Source organism: Helianthus annuus, chromosome 3, assembly GCF_002127325.2.
Source record: "Helianthus annuus cultivar XRQ/B chromosome 3, HanXRQr2.0-SUNRISE, whole genome shotgun sequence".
NCBI classification, from domain to species: Eukaryota; Viridiplantae; Streptophyta; class Magnoliopsida; order Asterales; family Asteraceae; genus Helianthus; species Helianthus annuus.
The window spans coordinates 82,107,147-82,125,753 of record NC_035435.2 but is presented as its reverse complement, the minus strand read 5'-3'; the positions used below and the strand labels follow the sequence as shown (position 1 = coordinate 82,125,753).

Genomic DNA, 18,607 nt, shown 5'->3' with positions numbered 1-18,607 from the left:
GTCAATTGTAAAAGGTTAGACCTTTTCAACTTATGATGTTTTCAACCTTCTGTTGGGTTTTTAATGGTAAGATCTTATGAAAGTGTAACATAATGCTAATTCTTCTCAAAACCCAGATATAACTTTGTCAATTTGTGGCACATGTAATAAGTCAATCTGTGGCAAATTAAACTAGCATATGATTTATTGTTTTATATTTAATAAAATACTTGTTTGAGTTGTCTACATTAATTAGGTTAGACTAAAATTGTGTTTGTTATAAAAGCCATAGTTTGAATCGTTTTGAGGCATATTACTAAGTCAGCTTTTGTCAACTTAATGATATATTATTAGCAATTTTTGCTAAAATGCCTTCTTTTGAAATGGTCGATGTAGACGAAATCAATGATAGCTTACCTTACTCGAGCTAACCCCCGGCTCTGATGAAACAAAGGTTCCTTCCATTTTTTTAACAGTAAATTTTATTCACATCGCACACCCGCAAACACAGGGGCAGCCACAGAAAAAGAAACCAACGATTACATTATATCAAATTTACACCATCTCTCCCATGATATCATTCTATCTTTCGATTTATTTCTATACCATAAATACCCAAGGGACTTTATATCTTGAGCGATCTTTTCGACTTTAACCTCCGAGTTCAAGAACCTTTTGTCGTTCCGCGTCTTTCATAGGACCCAACATGCTACCATAATAATACCTTTAAAAACTCTTTTAGCATTATTCCTTAGGCTCATATGCTCATGGAGATTCACCATGTCTTTCACAGAAAAGACAAAGATTGGACCCACCTTGCACCAAGTGCTAATAAAGCTCTAAACCATATTGGCATAGTAACTAGAACACAATAAGTGCTCCACAGATTCAGGTTCAGAGCTGCATAACCCGCAAGAAAGATCTCCATTGAAACAATTTCTGGCCATAAGCGCATAAACCGTCGGGATTCAATTTTGGACCGCTCTCCAAATAAAATATTGCAGTTTTTTGGAACCCACTTACACCAATCAAAGACAAACATGCTGCTGAAATCTGAATTGCTTCGCAGAAATTTTCTAACAGAACTGACAGAAAAGTCCGAGTTTTTGCCACCTAACCATTCCCATCGATCCCCTCTATTGTATATTCGAACCCCATCCAGCAGCCCAATAAAGTCTGTCCATTTGCATAGCTCAACGGGTGAACTAGGTTGCCTTGACCACTTCCATAACCCCATAAAATTGTTCGCCTCTGTATTATATCGCTCCACCACCTTGCATTTCTTTTCAGTCTCCAGCTTAAAGAGATTATGGAATCTCTCTTTTAATGGAACATTACAAAGCCATGGGTCAAGCCAAAGTCTGATGGTCGACCCATCCCCCACCACACCTTTAAGCATATGCGTAAATGAAAGGCCCGAGACTTTGACTTTAGCGAGCGAATTCACAATGTTCTTCCAAACACCTGTTGAGGAATTGTTAACCGGAAGTGGCGACCAACAACTCTTGGAGTTATGTAAAGCGTCGACCACCAATTTCCAAAGATTATTAGGCTTATTCCTATATCTCCAAAGCCATTTCGACAACAAATCGATGTTAGATTCCTTAACCTATTAAAGCCGAGACCACCAAACATTATAGGTGAAGCCACCCGATCCCATGCCACCCAATGAAGTTTTTTTCCGTTCCAAGAACCGCCCATAAAAACATTTTAATTAAAGCTTCCAATCCAAGAATAACTTGGTTCGGAGCCTTAAATAAAGATTGGTTCAGAGCCTTAAATAAAGAGAAGTAATAAAGGTTGACCTTCCCTATCATAATCATCTTTATTTACAACAACTTGTAACTTTTCATAAAAGTTGGAAACATTTCATTATATGGATTAGGATCAAATACAAAGGCTCCTAAAAATGTCTCATAAAAGTTAGAAACATTTCATTATCTAAATTCGCTCCTAAGGAAAAACAAAAGCCAATACCCCCTCCATCAAACAACGTATCGTTACCAAACCTTAAAATTACACACCAAATTGTAATTATAATGCTATGAACCAAAAGTTTCTTTACTCAAGCCACTCAGAATAAGTATTGGTTAGTTACCCTCATAATCTTAATTAAATAAATATTTTATTTCTAGCAACATATTTCCTAGGTGCTCAACACATTTAAAAAAATGTAACGTTTTACAATTTTTTTCTATCATGCATTTAATAAATACTAAAAGTTGTAATCGATTGTTATTTCTCTTTGTCCAACATGTGTGTCGCGGGGCGCGAGAGACTTCGAAAACACCTATAAATTGAGCAGTTCAGCCACAGTCCCAACTCGCTCACAATCGTTTCTTTCTCTCTATAATTCTGAACGAAAATTAAAGCCCCAATCCCCTAAAATCACGAAGCTCTGCCCCGGTGTAAGCGTTTTAACCCCTGATCACTAATTCGATACCCTATCAACCAATCTGGAAAAGGCTATGTTTTGTAAACTAAGTTGGGGTTCTGTCTCATGACGTATTGACAAAGTTGAATTGTGTTATTATAGTAACACGCATGCATTATATATTTTTAATAGGAACTCAAGAAAATAATTAAAAAATATCACCAGAAAGCCTGTAGAAAAACCTAAGTTTACAATGTGAGACATTCTCTTTTTCTCACAGTTTATGAGTCATTATTCTTTTTATCACATTTTTGTGATACATTTATATTTAAAATGCTTTACAAAACCCTAAATGCTTATCAGTTATAATTACAGTGATTAAATTTTTGTATTCTACAATTACTATCGATATGTGGGGTTTTGTATACATTACTTGACACTCGTTACCTTTGACAAAGAGTTAGCCAATGGTAGCATAACCACAAGACGGGGGAAATTGTGCGCCAGTAGCAATACAGTTTGAGAAATTGGTAGATATAAACAAATATAAAAACTCTTGATGCTGTAAAGTATAACATTATATTTTTGTACAAAATAGTATGTACTCGCAAGTATTTCTTGATGATAAAATATTTTAAAACGCGTTTCAGGTAACTTGATGCGAAGCTATTAGAAGCCATCTATGGAGCACTGAAGGCTTAAATGAAGTGGCTATTAGTTACCTAAATAAAAGAAGTTATATTTTCAGCAAGTTATGGTTTATCCCTATGTTAAAAATATACTCTCACTATCTGATAATATTTCAATTCCATTAGTTTGTCATTGTCTCTTATAATTTCTTTTTTATGTTTTCCTCATATATGTGCTTTTGGGCTTGTTGCTGCGAAGAGGACATGGGCTGAGACGTGGGCTGCTACTTGTCTACTTGGCTTGGGCTGCATTGACGTGGGCTGCTACTTGACTTGGGCTGCATATCGCCGATTATATAAAAGAGTATCTGCTCTCTTTTAGATCTTAGATCAGATATTTTGTTTCGCTACTCACTGCACTTTCTCTCTCTAGGGTTTCAAGTTTGATCTTGTGTGTCTTGAATTGAAGTCTCGATTCTTGTACGGGTCAATTGTGAGTGAGTCTGATCATCTTGTCGATGATCAGTGAGTGTTTGTTGTGAAAGCTGTATGTTTTGTATCTGATTTCATAGCTCTTGTTGTTCTTCGATCGATAATAAAGAAAGTGCTTTCTGTGATAAATGCTGTTTTTGACATGGTATCAGAGCTCTTCTAGAGTTCTTGGGTAATCGGAGTGTTAGGGTTCCGATTGTACTTCCGCTGACCTGGCTTGGGGTGTTCCGGTACAGATCTGTGTGCCGATTGTACTTCCGCTGATTTGGTGACTGTTTTCCGATTCAAGAGGGTCTGAGGAGTCTTGGTAGTTCAGGTGTATCTGCCGACTCCAGATCCAGGTTCTTGGGTTCTCGAGAAGTGTGCCGGTGCAGAAAAGAAAAACCCTAACTCTAGGGTTTGTGCAGACTGATTGGGAAGAAGATAATACTCGTTGGTCTCTGTGTTCTATACGAATACAGGGCAACCCAACAGTCCTTGTTGTTGTTCCTCTCTTCTTACAAAATCTTGTAGCCCTAAGTGAAGGCTACAAGACTGTATAGCTTGGAGTTAAACACATCAAGTCGTTTCGTTCCTTTCTTGTCTTTATTTTTCCTGCATACTTAGGCATACTGTTGCCGGGGTAGTTTGGACCGGTTTGATTGATTGGGACACAGGACGGGTCATCTCCTGTTACATTTACTCTGTGTTTTGGTTTCTTGTTGGTTACTTGATTGTTAACTGGTATTTGGTGCTATCTGTGTTGATTTCTGATTTGGTTGAATCTTGCTTGTTCCTGTTTTTTTACTGTGGTTTTTGTAGTTGTTTAGATCAATTAGAATAACAGCTTCTGTGCAAAGTCTTGGGTAGGCACCTATTGAGTGACGATCCTACCATCTGGACACTGGCACAGTTACGCTAAGTTTGTGATTGATTGTTTGTTCTTTTGTTTGTATACTTGGTGTATAGGACTTGTTGTTGTCTTTTGTGTATATTGTTTTCATGGCTGAGATTGAAGGTAATCCTTTTGCAACATTGATTAGCAAACTTGAACCAAGTAATCCTCTATACTTGCATCCTAGTGATACCACGAACTTAACTATAACAAATATAAAATTAAAGGGTACAGAAAATTATACAGTTTAGGCTAATTCTTTAACGTTAGCTTTAAAAGTTAAAAATAAGTATGGTTTTATTGATGGTTCATGTGAAAGATCTTTAATAGATGAGGTTTTAGCTAATCAATGGGAAAGATGCAATTCAGTTATGTTGACATGGATTCTTAACTCTGTTTCAGAAGAACTTTTCTTAGGTCAAGTTTATTCCAAACTTGCATCTGAAGTTTGGAAGGATTTGAAAGAAACGTATAATAAAATAGATGGGTCGGTGGTGTTTGATCTATATCAGAGAATTAATTGTTTTAGTCAAAATGGTCAATTAGTCATATGATTAAACTCATGCAGTTTCTTATGGGTCTTGATGACACTTATCAGTCGGTTAGGACCACTCTGTTAACTAAAGAAATTTTACCTTCTGTTAAGGAAGCTTTCTTAATAGTATCAAGGGAAGAACCACATAAAAATTCTTGTAACAATAGTATTAAAAGGAATCAAACAGTTGGTTTTGCATCTAAATCGAATCAGGGTTCTGATGTTACTAAGAGATTCAATAAAATTTCAAATCAAAATTTGAAATGTACACATTGTAACAAAGTTGGTCATACAATTGATAAGTGTTTTGAACTGATTGGATATCCCTCTTGGATGAAGCCACCAAGAGGGCATCAAGCTAGAAAAGTTGGTTCGAGTAATAATACATGTGTTAATGAGTCTAATATTCCTATGAATTCTTTGACTTCTGATCAAGTGGCTAAATTGTTGAGTTTGTTAAAGGAAAAAACACCTGAAACAGCACAGAGCTGCAATGTTTCCGGTGAGTTTTTTTGTTCTAATGTGTTTGTCAAACCTATATATTCGTTTGGGACTAATAATGGAGAAGGAACTGGTTGGATAGTTGATTCAGGGGCAAATAATCATATGGTAAAATCTGAAAATGATTTGTCAGATTATGTGGATGTGTCAAATTTGAAAATTCAAGTAAAACATCCTAATGGCACAAGTGCTCTTGTAACTAAAATTGGTTCTTTAAAACTGGTAGATGGAGTCGTTTTACATGATGTTTTTGTTGTCCCTGAATATTCTGTGAACCTAATATCTGTTCATAAGTTGACAAGAGATAATAAATTGTATGTTGGGTTTGATGAGCATAAATGTTATATACAGGACTTATTAACAAAGAAAGTCCTGGTGATTGGTAATCAACTGGAGGGACTTTATGTATGTGGAAATACTGTTGTGTCTAATGAGGTATGTTTTAATAGTATTAGTTTATATAAACTGTGGCATGCTAGATTAGGACATCCTGCTGATCCAGCTGTTAAAGTGTATAAAGATATTTTAAAAATCTCATTTGACTTTTCCTTGTGAAGTATGTCATAGAGCTAAGCAACATAGAGACCCCTTTCCTTTAAGTGACCATAAAAGTACTCATTTAGGGGAATTGGTCCATTTGGATGTGTGGGGGCCGTATAGGGTTGCTAGTAGAGAAGGACATAAGTTCCTTTTTACTATAGTTGATGACTATTCCAGGGCTGTTTGGGTTTGTTTATTAAAAAACAAAACAGAAGTGTTTGAAAATATTCAAAGCTTTGTAAACATTATTCAAACTCAGTTTAAACAAATTGTGAAATGTTTTAGAAGTGATAATGGTTCCGAATTTGTAAATAATCAAATGTCTATGTTTTGTAAACTTAAAGGAATAGTTCATCAAACTACATGTGTGTATACACCTCAACAAAATGGAATTGTTGAGAGAAAGCATAGGCACTTGCTTAATGTTACTAGGGCTTTACTGTTTCAAAGTAATCTACCTGTTAGGTTTTGGCATGAGTGTGTTCTAACTGCTACGTATCTTATAAATAGGACTCCATCCTCTGTTCTTTCTGGCAAAACTCCGTATGAGCTGATTCATAAGTTTAAACCCTTCTTAAACCACTTGAAAGTGTTTGGATGTTTGTGTTTTTGTACAAATTTAGATGAAAGTAATAAACTAAATAGTAGAGCAGAAAAGTGTGTCTTTATTGGATATTCACATGAGAAAAAAGGGTATAAATTGTATAGTCTTGACACAAAAGTAATAATTTTTTCAAGGGACGTTAAGTTTTATGAAACAATTTTTCCCTTCAAAGAAAAAACATTATTTGAATCTTATGATTCCAACCCTTTTAAAGACATAAATTCTCTTAATTTTTTTGATTTGTATGATAACACAGAATTCAAACATTTACCACCTGTGGATGATCCCAATGATGATAGAAGGGGTCAAGGTGAGTCTGATGTGGAAACACATGAAGTTCAGCAGTCGGAGATACCTGACACACCCAATGTCACGGCTGATGCTCAGCAGACAAGTGGGAGTCATGTAACACCTGACATGGCAGAACCTGTGGTTGCCACAGATGAAGCTCAGCACACTTCTGAGGGTGACACAGAGAATTCTGATGTGTGCGTTTTACCGAGAAGGTCTTCTAGGACTTCAGTTTTTCCAAGAAAACTTAATGATTTTGTCGTAGAAGGCAAAGTTAAGTTTGGTATTGAAAAAGTAGTAAATTTGTCTAAGTTGACTGTAGAAAACAGATGCTTTGCTTCAAGGTTATTGATGTGTGGAATATATATTAATTAAATTCAACAAGTTTTAAAAATTGGAAAAACCCGTAAACCACACACTACCGGCAAGTGTACCGGTCGTAAGTAGTAAAACAAGTAAGTCCGAGTATCGAACCGTGGACACAATCTAGCGACTCTTGATTCTAAACCTCTATCGAGCCCTAGCCTAATAATTTGTTTGTTTGAAAGATTGGTTTTAACTAAATACTAAATAAGCAAATAAATAAACTCAGACAAAAAGAAAGCAGAAGACTTAGGAAACTGAAGGAAAACTCAAATGCTAGGAGAAAAACAGCTACCTAGGTCTAGAATCCTACCCGTAACTTACAACTCTCGGAATTGGATAGTGGAATGGCTACCGGGTTCCTAAAAATACGACTAACTCAAGAAAATCCTATAAACTGCTAGATCACCTCCCGGTCTCACTAACACCTCTCGGACAATCCTAAAGTGGACGTGTAAATCACCGGTTACTAGATCAGATCACCTCCCGGTCTCACTTCACTAGGGAATGCTAAGGTACCCAAATGACTCGCTCACCTCCCGGTCTCGCTAATCACAACACACCCGAAAGTATGAAGGGGTAATCTAGGGTTGATGATAACAACTCAAATTTGCTAGGAACTAAGGAAATCAAGCTAGGTTCACCTCCCGGTCTCACCTTTACCCAAAACCCAAGAACTAGACAAATTGACACTCTATCTCCTCCCGGTCTCAAGAGTGGCAAAACACTAATTTCAAAGACTCACAAGGTTGCTTATAGGGTTATCTAAGACAAGAAACCTCTAGATTATACCACTAACACAAAGTCTATGGAAAATCACGTGTAACCCTAGATCTGAAACTACCAAAGTAACAAACGTAGAGAAAACGCAAAGCAACAATCAAGTAAACCGATTACTATAAGCATTCATACGCATTATCATCAACAACACAAAGATATTTTACCAAAACATTAAGCCAAAAATTATATTATCCAAAACCAAAAGTTATAAGTCACAAAATATTCATCAATACGACCTAGGTAGCATAAAAGTTTAGCTACTCATGTTCAAAAACGAAACAAGCATAGATTCTAAGTTCAACATAACGAAAAACATGTCAAAACAATTTAACATAACTAGGTTCAACATGAAAGCTATGAAGAAACTATAAAAATACGCGTGTAAAATCGAACCCGTAGCGTCTCTAGCTTCAATCTTTGACCTCCTAGCTTTTTCTTTTTTCTTTCTTGCGTGCCTTCTGCCGTCAACTGTCCTGCTCTCCTTTTGTGCCTCTGATGTCTTCTGCCGTATGTTGTGCTTATCTCCCCTCAAAACAAAAAGAACAATATATATATTTGTTGCTGCCTTAGGTCAACAACAATATGGCCGCTTCCTCTTTTATTTTCTTTTTCCCCAAGTATCATCAATTGAATCCAATGCATATTCTTACTTTAGTCAATTACTAAAATTGACGTGGGCCTGGAGTAGCGACGAAATAAGAGCCCAAATCAAATGAAAATTAGCGGTCAACTTGTTTTTTTCCTTCGGTCAACACCCAAACCAAATTCACAATTCACTCACGTGAATTCCTTTACTTTTCTCATGACTTTAGGGAATTAATTTCACTTTCACACAATGTGCACTTTTAATCCCTCATCTTTTATGACTTATTTTTAAAGCAACTTTCCTTTAATTATAATTTGGCCCTCCAACTTTAATAATATAGAGATAAGTGAACTCGGCCCAATCATAAAAAATAGCGGCAAATTTTCTTCGGTCACTGGCGGTCTACTCTACCCAACTGACTGGTTATTTCATTCTTATTCATTTCCGCTCCATTTGCATCAGGAACTGTAATAATAATAAATAATAAAATATATGCCTAAATATTATAAAAATGACTCTAAACTATCAAAATAATATACAAAATACACAAGGAAAATAAGATGCGTTTGCAACACATCAGTTATCTAAAAATCTTGAGCCCAGAAATTATAGAGAGGCTATTCAAGATCCCAATTGGATCAATGCAATGAATGAAGAAATTCATGCATTGCATAGAAATGATACTTAGGCTGTGGTAGATAAACCTCATAATAGAAGCATTGTTGGTTGTAAATGGATATATAAGATAAAGTATAAAGCAAACGGAGAAATAGAAAGATACAAAGCTAGACTAGTTGCGAAAGGGTTTAGCCAGAAAGAAGGAGTTGATTATGAAGAGACTTTCTCTCCAGCTGTCAAACTGGTTACCGTTAGGTGTATTGTGTCACCTGTTGTTCAAAACAATTGGAAATTGTTTCAATTAGATGTTAATAATGTATTCTTATATGGTGACTTAAAAGAGGAAGTCTATATGTGTTTACCGGAGGGTTATGGCTCATTTGACTCCTCTAAAGTTTGTAAATTAAAGAAATCATTATATGGGCTTAAACAAGCTCCAAGAATGTGGAATGAAAAACTTGTTAGTGCGTTACTTGATTTTGGCTTTGTTCAAAGCAAATGTGATACTTCTTTATTTGTAAAAAATAAAGGCAATGTGTTTATTGTGTTGCTTGTTTACGTAGACGATATAGTCATCACTGGTAACTCAGTAACGGAAATTGAAAACGTTAAACAAGATCTGAAAACCAGGTTTTTAATAAAGGATCTTGGTTTGTTACAATATTTTTTAGGTATAGAAGTATTGTCTTGCGAAAGTGGTATTTGTTTATCACAAAGGAAGTATTGCACTGATTTGTTGTCTGAATATGGAATGCTCGGTTGTAAACCTGTTAGTGTTCCTATATATCAAAATCATGTTGTCAATAAATTGCTTGATAGTAATAATGGTCCTTTGCAAAACATAACTGGGTATCAGTAACTAGTAGGAAAATTAATATACCTGTCTCACACTAGACCAGATATAGCATATACAGTACATGTTTTAAGTCAATTTATGCATAGTCCTACAGAAGGTCATTTAAAACTTGCTTTTCATCTTTTGAGATATCTTAAAAATGCTCTTGGTAGAGGATTACTATTCAAAAAAGGTGACACTTTTGATTTAACTGCCTTTGCCGACTCTGATTGGGCAAAATGTTTAGTGTCCAGAAAATCTGTCACTGGTTTTTGCATATTTCTTGGCAATTGTTTAGTGTCTTGGAAAAGCAAAAAACAAACAACAGTGTCTAGGTCATCAGCAGAAGCTGAATATAGAGCTATGTGTGCTGCTGCGTGTGAGACTATTTGGTTGAAAAATTTGTTAAGTGAACTTCAGGTTATTGTTAATATTCCTATTAGATTGTTTTGTGATAATAATGTTGCTGTATCAATAGCAGCAAATCCAGTTTTTCACGACAGGACCAAACATTTCGAATTAGACCTGTTTTTCTTGAGAGATTTAATTTCAAAAGGTGTTTTGAAATGTCTTGGTATTAATTCTGAAAATCAATTAGCACTTTTAATCCCTCATCTTTTATGACTTATTTTTAAAGCAACTTTCCTTTAATTATAATTTGGCCCTCCAACTTTAATAATATAGAGATAAGTGAACTCGGCCCAATCATAAAAAATAGCGGCAAATTTTCTTCGGTCACTGGCGGTCTACTCTACCCAACTGACTGGTTATTTCATTCTTATTCATTTCCGCTCCATTTGCATCAGGAACTGTAATAATAATAAATAATAAAATATATGCCTAAATATTATAAAAATGACTCTAAACTATCAAAATAATATACAAAATACACAAGGAAAATAAGATGCGTTTGCAACACATCAAACATCCCCACACTTAACCTTTTGCTTGTCCCTAAGCAAAATCCCAAGCACCATGTGCAACTTAAACACTTAACAATAACGCAAGTCTCGAACAAATTATAACGCGAACTACGAAATCATCAAACACAGCGGTTTCACAAGACTTACAACGTTCAAAAGGTTGACGAATCATAATATTTCAATGAAAACGGGCCTACCTAATCAAGTTTTTCTTACCTTTAAGCAATCAATTATGCATTGTCAACACCCCTCACAATATCACTCATCTCTCGGCTAATAAATATGTTATTTTGAGTGAACTTTCAAAACCGAACTATGAAGCATACTATCATAAGCTTGTACGTCAATCAGATTTCCACCTAAATGTTAAAACTTGACACGGATCAAAAGGACTTTATTGGGTAGGCAAGGGCTAAAGGTAGGTTATTTTTTTATTGGGAAAAAGTGGCTAAACACATAATCACACAATAAACCGGATAAGCACGAAACAAACACTAACAAATTGGTCATTTCGACCCACAGCTTTTATTCTTTTTTTTTTCCTCATCTTTTGCTCTTTTTTTTCTTTTTTTTCATTTTCTCTTTTTTTCCAATTTTCGATTTTCTCTTTTTTTTTTTTATAATAATCACGTAACACGATCCGGCTATCAAATCACAAAAGGGTAACAAACGAATGGTTAGGCTCAAAGTGGTGTAACTAAGGGTAATGGTGAAACGGGTTAAACACAAAGGTTACACAAACAAGGTGATCCTAATGCCTCTATCACATCCATGCCAAATCCTAACCGAAGGTCTCAAATTGTATCAAAACGCACAAGTTCTAAAGTAATGCAACAAAGTCGGTAAACACACATGAAACGAAAATAGTGGTCATATATATGAAACATGTAACGGCTCAAATCTCACTATCACGTGGAAAATATGGCTACCGATATCGACAATGCACAATTAATTAACTCTCCGGCTCCATCCACTATCCTAGGCATCCCAAAACCTTTTACACCCAAAAACCGATTCAGTCAACCTACTATCCCGCAACTTAAAGAAACATGCGCTCTCGACTCGTAAATTCGACAATTAAACCGTTTTTGACCGACGTTTTGAAAAGGTTTTTGTTTTCTACGCGCTACAGGACCGGGACTCGCAACAAACTCACTTTTTTTCAATTTTTCAATTTTTTTTTCTTTTTTTTTGGATTTTTTTTTCCGACTCAAATCTAGCTAAAAAGACGTAGTCTCCCATCCCCACACTTAAAGTTTACATTGTCCCCAATGTAGGTTGAAAGACAACTAAAAATAAATAAGAAATAAAACCTAATATAATATACAAAAATAAAAAGATAACGAGTTGGAAAGGACTTAGCTGGTTAGGATAAAAATCAGTGCCAGCTGCGCGTATCATCAATCCGAACCCGTACACGACCGTATAGCATTTCCTTCGCGATCGTATCCAAAACTGATATACCTGGCTGCCTTTTACAATAATGACAAAGCTCGAAATCCCCGTCCGAATGGAGATTGAGTACGGGCGGTGTCCTCCAAACCTGCACAAACAAAACAAAGCAAACCCAAGCATAATATCGACTCTAAACGAAGACCGACTCAAGACTGACTCAACAGTAAAATGAAAGAAAATATACAAAACTCTACAACAAATATGCCTACACCTCACACACTCATGCCAACCTCGGGAAGATCAAGCGTCTCTCCCTCTCTCTCCTCAGATGGGCCCTCAATGTAGATTTTCAACCTATGCCCATTCACCTTAAACCTTTGACCTTCCTCATTCTCAATCTCGACAGTGCCATACGGAAAAACCTCAGTGACTAAATGCGGACCCGTCCATCGCGATCATCTAACGTCCCTCCAAAGTAGTGCTTAAGACGGTGACCGTTCACCTTCCAAGCACGTCCATCGTCCGCCTCGATCTCTATCGTCCCATACGGGAATACCTCTCTAATCACAAACGGACCGGACCATCGGGATTTTAACTTACCCGGGAATAACCTCAATCGCGAATTATAAAGCAAGACACGATCCCCACACTTAAACTCTTTCACCTTTTTCAAGTGGCGATCGTGTAATTGCTTTGTCTTCTCTTTGTAAGCCCATGATTTCTCATACGCTTCGTCACGTAACTCCTCCAACTCATGTATCTGGAGAAACCGTTTCTTACCTGCAGCGTCCATATCAAGATTTACCTTTCGCAAGGCCCAATACGCCCGGTGCTCCAACTCAACCGGCAAATGACACGCTTTCCCATAAATCATCCTAAAGGGTGTGGTCCCAATAGGTGTCTTATATGCAGTGCGGAAAGCCCAGAGTGCGTCATCTAAATTGTCGGCCCAGTCAATGCGACTCTGTCCGACAGTCTTCTCTAGGATACGCTTAATGCCACGATTGGCATTCTCCACCTGTCCACTCGTCTGAGGGTGATAGGCAGTCGAGAGCCGATGGGTGACCCCATAGCGCTTCAACACCTTCTCCATCTGCGAGTTACAGAAATGGGTGCCACGATCACTAATGATGGCCTTAGGAGTGCCGAATCTAGAAAACAACTCTCTCAGAAACTTCACTACAACCCTAGCACTATTAGTGGCCAAAGCTTTCGCCTCTACCCACTTAGACACATAATCGATAGCTACAAGGATGTAACGACTCCCACGTGACATGGGGAAGGGTCCCATGAAATCGATGCCCCAGATATCAAAAATCTCAACCACCTGGATGGGGTTTTGGGGCATTTCATTCCGGGATGAGATGTTGCCGGCTCTCTGGCAAGCATCACAACTACGAACAAACTCGTGGGCGTCCCTAAAGATGGTGGGCTAATAAAACCCCGAATCAAACACTCGCTTAGCGGTATACGCTCCCCCGAAGTGGCCACCAGCGGGCCCCGAATGACAATGCTCAAGAATACTACGAGTCTCGGGTTTAGTCACACACCTCCTAACCATCTGATCCGCACCTATCCTAAACAAATAAGGATCCTCCCATATGTAGAATTTAAGGTCGGCAAAGAATTTCTTCTTCTGCTGGTATGGCATCTCGTGTGGAAGCTCTCCTGTGGACAGGTAGTTCGCAAAATCTGCGAACCAGGGATAGCCCTCTTCTTGGGCCCTCACATACATCAACATCTCATGTGGGAAGGAATCGCCTATTGTCCCCCCGCTAGACAGCTCACTCTCCGAATTCTCAAGCCTAGATAGGTGGTCAGCAGCCACGTTCTCTGCTCCCTTCTTATCCCTAATCTCTATGTCGAACTCCTGGAGCAAGAGAATCCACCTAATCAACCTGGGTTTCGCGTCCTTCTTTGCGAACAAGTACCTAAGTGCAGCGTGATCGGTAAAAATAATGGTCTTAGAAAGCACTAAGTAGGACCGAAACTTGTCGCATGCAAACACGACCGCTAACAATTCCTTCTCAGTCGTGGTGTAATTCTCCTGAGCATCGTTTAGGGTCTTGCTAGCGTAATAGATGGGATGAAAATGCTTATCCCTACGCTGCCCTAAGATGGCTCCAACAGCAGAATCACTAGCGTCACACATGACTTCAAACGGAAAACTCCAATCGGGAGCCACAAGAATGGGAGCAGTAACAAGCCTCTCCTTCAACAACTCGAAGGCCCTAGTGCACTCGGCATCAAAAACAAATGGCCTGTCCTTCTCCAACAACTGGGTCATAGGCCTAGCTATCTTAGAGAAGTCACGAATAAAGCGGCGATAGAATCCTGCGTGACCTAAGAAGCTCCTAATAGATTTCACAGAAGTAGGCGGCGGGAGCTTAGAAATCGTATCAATCTTGGCCTGATCCACCTCAAGCCCCGCGTGTGAAATCTTGTGACCTAACACAATCCCCTCACGAACCATAAAATGACACTTCTCCCAATTAAGCATCAGGTTCGTCTCCTCACAACGAGCTAGCACTCGATCTAGATTACGCAGACACGAATCGAAGGAACTCCCAAAAACAGAAAAGTCATCCATGAAAACCTCCATGGAGTCCTCGATAAGCTCATGAAAGATGGCCACCATACAGCGCTGGAAAGTAGCCGGAGCATTACATAGTCCAAACGGCATGCGTCGGTACGCAAAGGTGCCGTAGGGGCATGTAAAGGTGGTTTTCTCCTGATCCTCCGGTGCGATGGGAATCTGGAAATAACCGGAAAAACCGTCAAGGAAGCAATAGAATTGCTGCCCCGACAGTCGCTCAAGCATCTGATCAATAAACGGCAAGGGAAAGTGATCCTTGCGAGTGGCATCATTAAGTCTGCGGTAGTCAATGCAGACTCTCCATCCGGTGACTGTCCTGGTAGGTATCAATTCATTCTTCTCGTTCACCACCACAGTCATACCCCCCTTCTTGGGTACTACCTGGACAGGGCTAACCCATGCAGAATCAGAGATCGGGTAAATCAGGCCGGCGTCGAGTAGCTTCAACACATCCTTTTTCACCACATCCTGCATATTGGGGTTCAGCCTCCTCTGCGGCTGTACCACTGGTCTATACTCCTCCTCCATAAGAATTTTGTGGGTGCAAAAGGAAGGGTTAATACCCTTGATATCTACTAACTTCCAGGCAATAGCATGCCTGTGCGCCCTCAAAACAACCATCAGTCTCTCCTTCTCCTCCTCCGTCAAACTCGATGAAATAATGACGGGCAACTGAGATCCCTCGCCAAGGAATGCATACTCCAAGTGAGATGGCAGTTCCTTCAGCTCTAGAGGTGGGGGTATCTCCACTGATGGTTTTTCCTCAGGAGCCTCTCTCTCTAACACTTCGAACACCTCAGAAACCTTAGAACACTCAGATCCTATGGATGGCTCGCTAGATGGTAATGGTGAATCCTGCTCTAGGTCGAACTCGGTCAACTCAATGCCCTCGACATCTACCCCTAACATCTGGGTCTCTATAGACTCTCTACCGCAAACCTCACCGAGAAAACTACCCACATGTGACATAAGAGTGTCTATAAAGTAAAGAGTGTCGTCATGCTGCGGCGTATGCTTCATCGAATGTTGGATGTCAAAGGTGACTGCATCATCGTCGACGCGAAGAGTAAGCTTACCATCAAGAACATCAATGACGGCTCGGGCGGTAGCAAGGAATGGACGTCCTAAAATAAGTGGAACTTTAGAATCCTCGTCCATATCAAGAATGACGAAATCCACCGGAAACACAAACTTGTCAACCTTGACAAGCATATTCTCTACGATACCACGTGGAAACTTCACAGATCGATCTGCGAGTTGAAGGCTCATGCGCGTAGGAGATGGCTCCCCTAGATTGAGCTTAGCGAAAATGGAGTAAGGCATGAGGTTAATGCTAGCTCCTAGGTCGGCCAGCGCATGGCTGACAGTAAGGTCTCCGATCAGACACGGGATGGTGAAACTCCCTGGGTCGGTCATCTTCTTAGGAAGCTTGTTCTGCACGACTGCAGAACACTCCTCACTAAGAGTGACAGTAGACAGCTCCTCCAGTTTCTTCTTATTTGTGAGAAGATCCTTTAGGAACTTGGCATACTTAGGCATTTTAGCTAGAGCCTCGATGAAAGGAAGGTTCACATGGAGTTTTTTCAGCATCTCCAAGAACCGTGAATACTGTTCAGAATCGCTCTTAGCTAAAAGCCTACCAGGGTAAGGAGCTGTGGGTTTATAGACTCTAAGTGGCTCCTTCTCCTTCTTCTTCTCTCCCGAAGACTCGCTGGACTGTGTTGTACTTGCTGGGCGCAGCCTAGGGTGCACATCGCCAGAAGGAGTCTCCATCTCAATCTCCTCGTCAACCGGTTCCTCGACCTCATCGACCGGCTTCTCTACTTCTACCCCTCTACCACTCCTAGTAGTCACTGCCTTTGCAGTGGCGTTTGGGTTAGTCTGGGTACTACTAGGGAATGTACCTACTGGCCTCTCAGTCATCCTATTGGCCATCTCTCCCACGGTCCTCTCTAGACTCTTTATGGTGGACCCCTGATTCCTAAACATGAGCTCAAACTCTTGATTTTTCTTGACCTGCTCCTGATGCCTAGCCTCACCCTGCATCACTATCGACTCTAGGAGTTTATTCGTCCTACTCTGACTCTCCTCATTCCTCTTCAAAAACTCGCTCAGCTCAGATTTAGACTCTCCACTGTTCTGTCCATCAGATGGGGTCTGAAACAGACTCTGGCGAGGCTAGAATCCAGGGGGATTCCTGCCCTGCCAGTTCGAGGTTTGGCGTGACTGCCATCCAGAGTTGTAACCCTGGCCTCGTCCCTGGTTCTGGACAAAACTCAACTCCTCCTCAGATCCTACCGGGCAATCTACCGTCTCATGCCCACCTCTACACACCTCACACTTAGAGCTAATCTTAACCTGAATGTCCTTGACCATCTTTGTCAAGGATTCGACCTGGGCGGCTAAAGCTACGCTAGAATCTACCGTATGAATACCCCTAGAGGCAGCAGTAACGCCCCCGGAGCCTGGCTCGGTATAAGTACTGGTGGCTAGATCCTCCATCATCTCAAGACACTCAGCAGCAGTCTTGGTCTTCATCATGTTGCCTCCTGCTGTGGAGTCAAGCAGTCTCTTAGTCGCTTCAGAAACTCCATTATAGAATTTCTCCACGACTCTCCACTCCTCAAGCCCATGGTGTGGGCACTTGTTTAGCAGCGCCTTAAACCTATCCCATGTCTCGTAGAAAGACTCCCCTGGCTGCTCAGTGAATGCATAGATGAGATTTCTAAGACGAGCGGTTTTTGCAGGTGGGAAGTATTTCTGTAAGAATTTAGATTGAAGATCATTCCAAGTAGTGATTGCTCCCTGTGGGAGGGAGTCCAACCAGATAGCAGCCTGATCAGTGAGTGAGAAGGGAAACAAACGAAGGTGAATGGCCTCCTCAGTAACGCCCGTAAGGCGGAAAGTACTACAGACCCTACCGAATCTAGTCAGATGAGCATGTGGATCCTCGTCTCGTAAACCATGGAACTGGACCGAATGGGTAATGGTATTGATCAAGGTGGGTGGGATGGTCCAGTTGTTCGCCTCTACAGCAGGAAGTGTGATGCTCGAGCGAACGGTGGTGGGAGCAACACTAATGTGCTCAGCAACGGTCCTACGGTCAGCCATAACTACAGAAAAGACAAGATCAGGAAGAAGTACCTGTGGCTGGCGTAAACGACGGTGAAACTCGCGTTCGGGTTCAGAGAATGGTGAAGTATCAGGTGGGCCCGAGGAACGTGTGTGCATACACTGAAAAGCAAGTATAAAAAGGCACGAATCACAAACAAGCTAGCTAAACAAGTAGGCACACAGAACTAGCAAGTATCCTAAAAAAAACAAACCTACTATTTTTTTTTTATTTTTTTAACTAAGAAATAACAAAAACAACTAATCTAAGAAAGCAGTAAAATGGCTAAATCCCCGACTCGGGTCGTCCTCAAAAGCGCACTGTGTCCCCGGCAACGGCGCCAAAAACTTGATGTGTGAAATATATGTTAATTAAATTCAACAAGTTTTAAAAATTGGAAAAACCCGTAAACCACACACTACCGGCAAGTGTACCGGTCGTAAGTAGTAAAACAAGTAAGTCCGAGTATCGAACCGTGGACACAATCTAGCGACTCTTGATTCTAAACCTCTATCGAGCCCTAGCCTAATAATTTGTTTGTTTGAAAGATTGGTTTTAACTAAATACTAAATAAGCAAAT

The 18,607-nt window shown here is 39.7% G+C and overlaps 1 protein-coding gene across 1 annotated transcript; it reads right to left on the bottom strand.

The window, feature by feature from the left end:
* Positions 1-13,309: 13,309 nt before the first annotated feature.
* LOC118490431 lies at positions 13,310-16,961 on the bottom strand. The gene has a single exon (XM_035988069.1). The coding sequence runs from the start codon at positions 16,959-16,961 to the stop codon at positions 13,752-13,754; it is 3,210 nt and encodes a 1,069-aa protein (XP_035843962.1). The 3' UTR covers positions 13,310-13,751.
* Between the last annotated feature and the right edge of the window lie 1,646 nt (positions 16,962-18,607).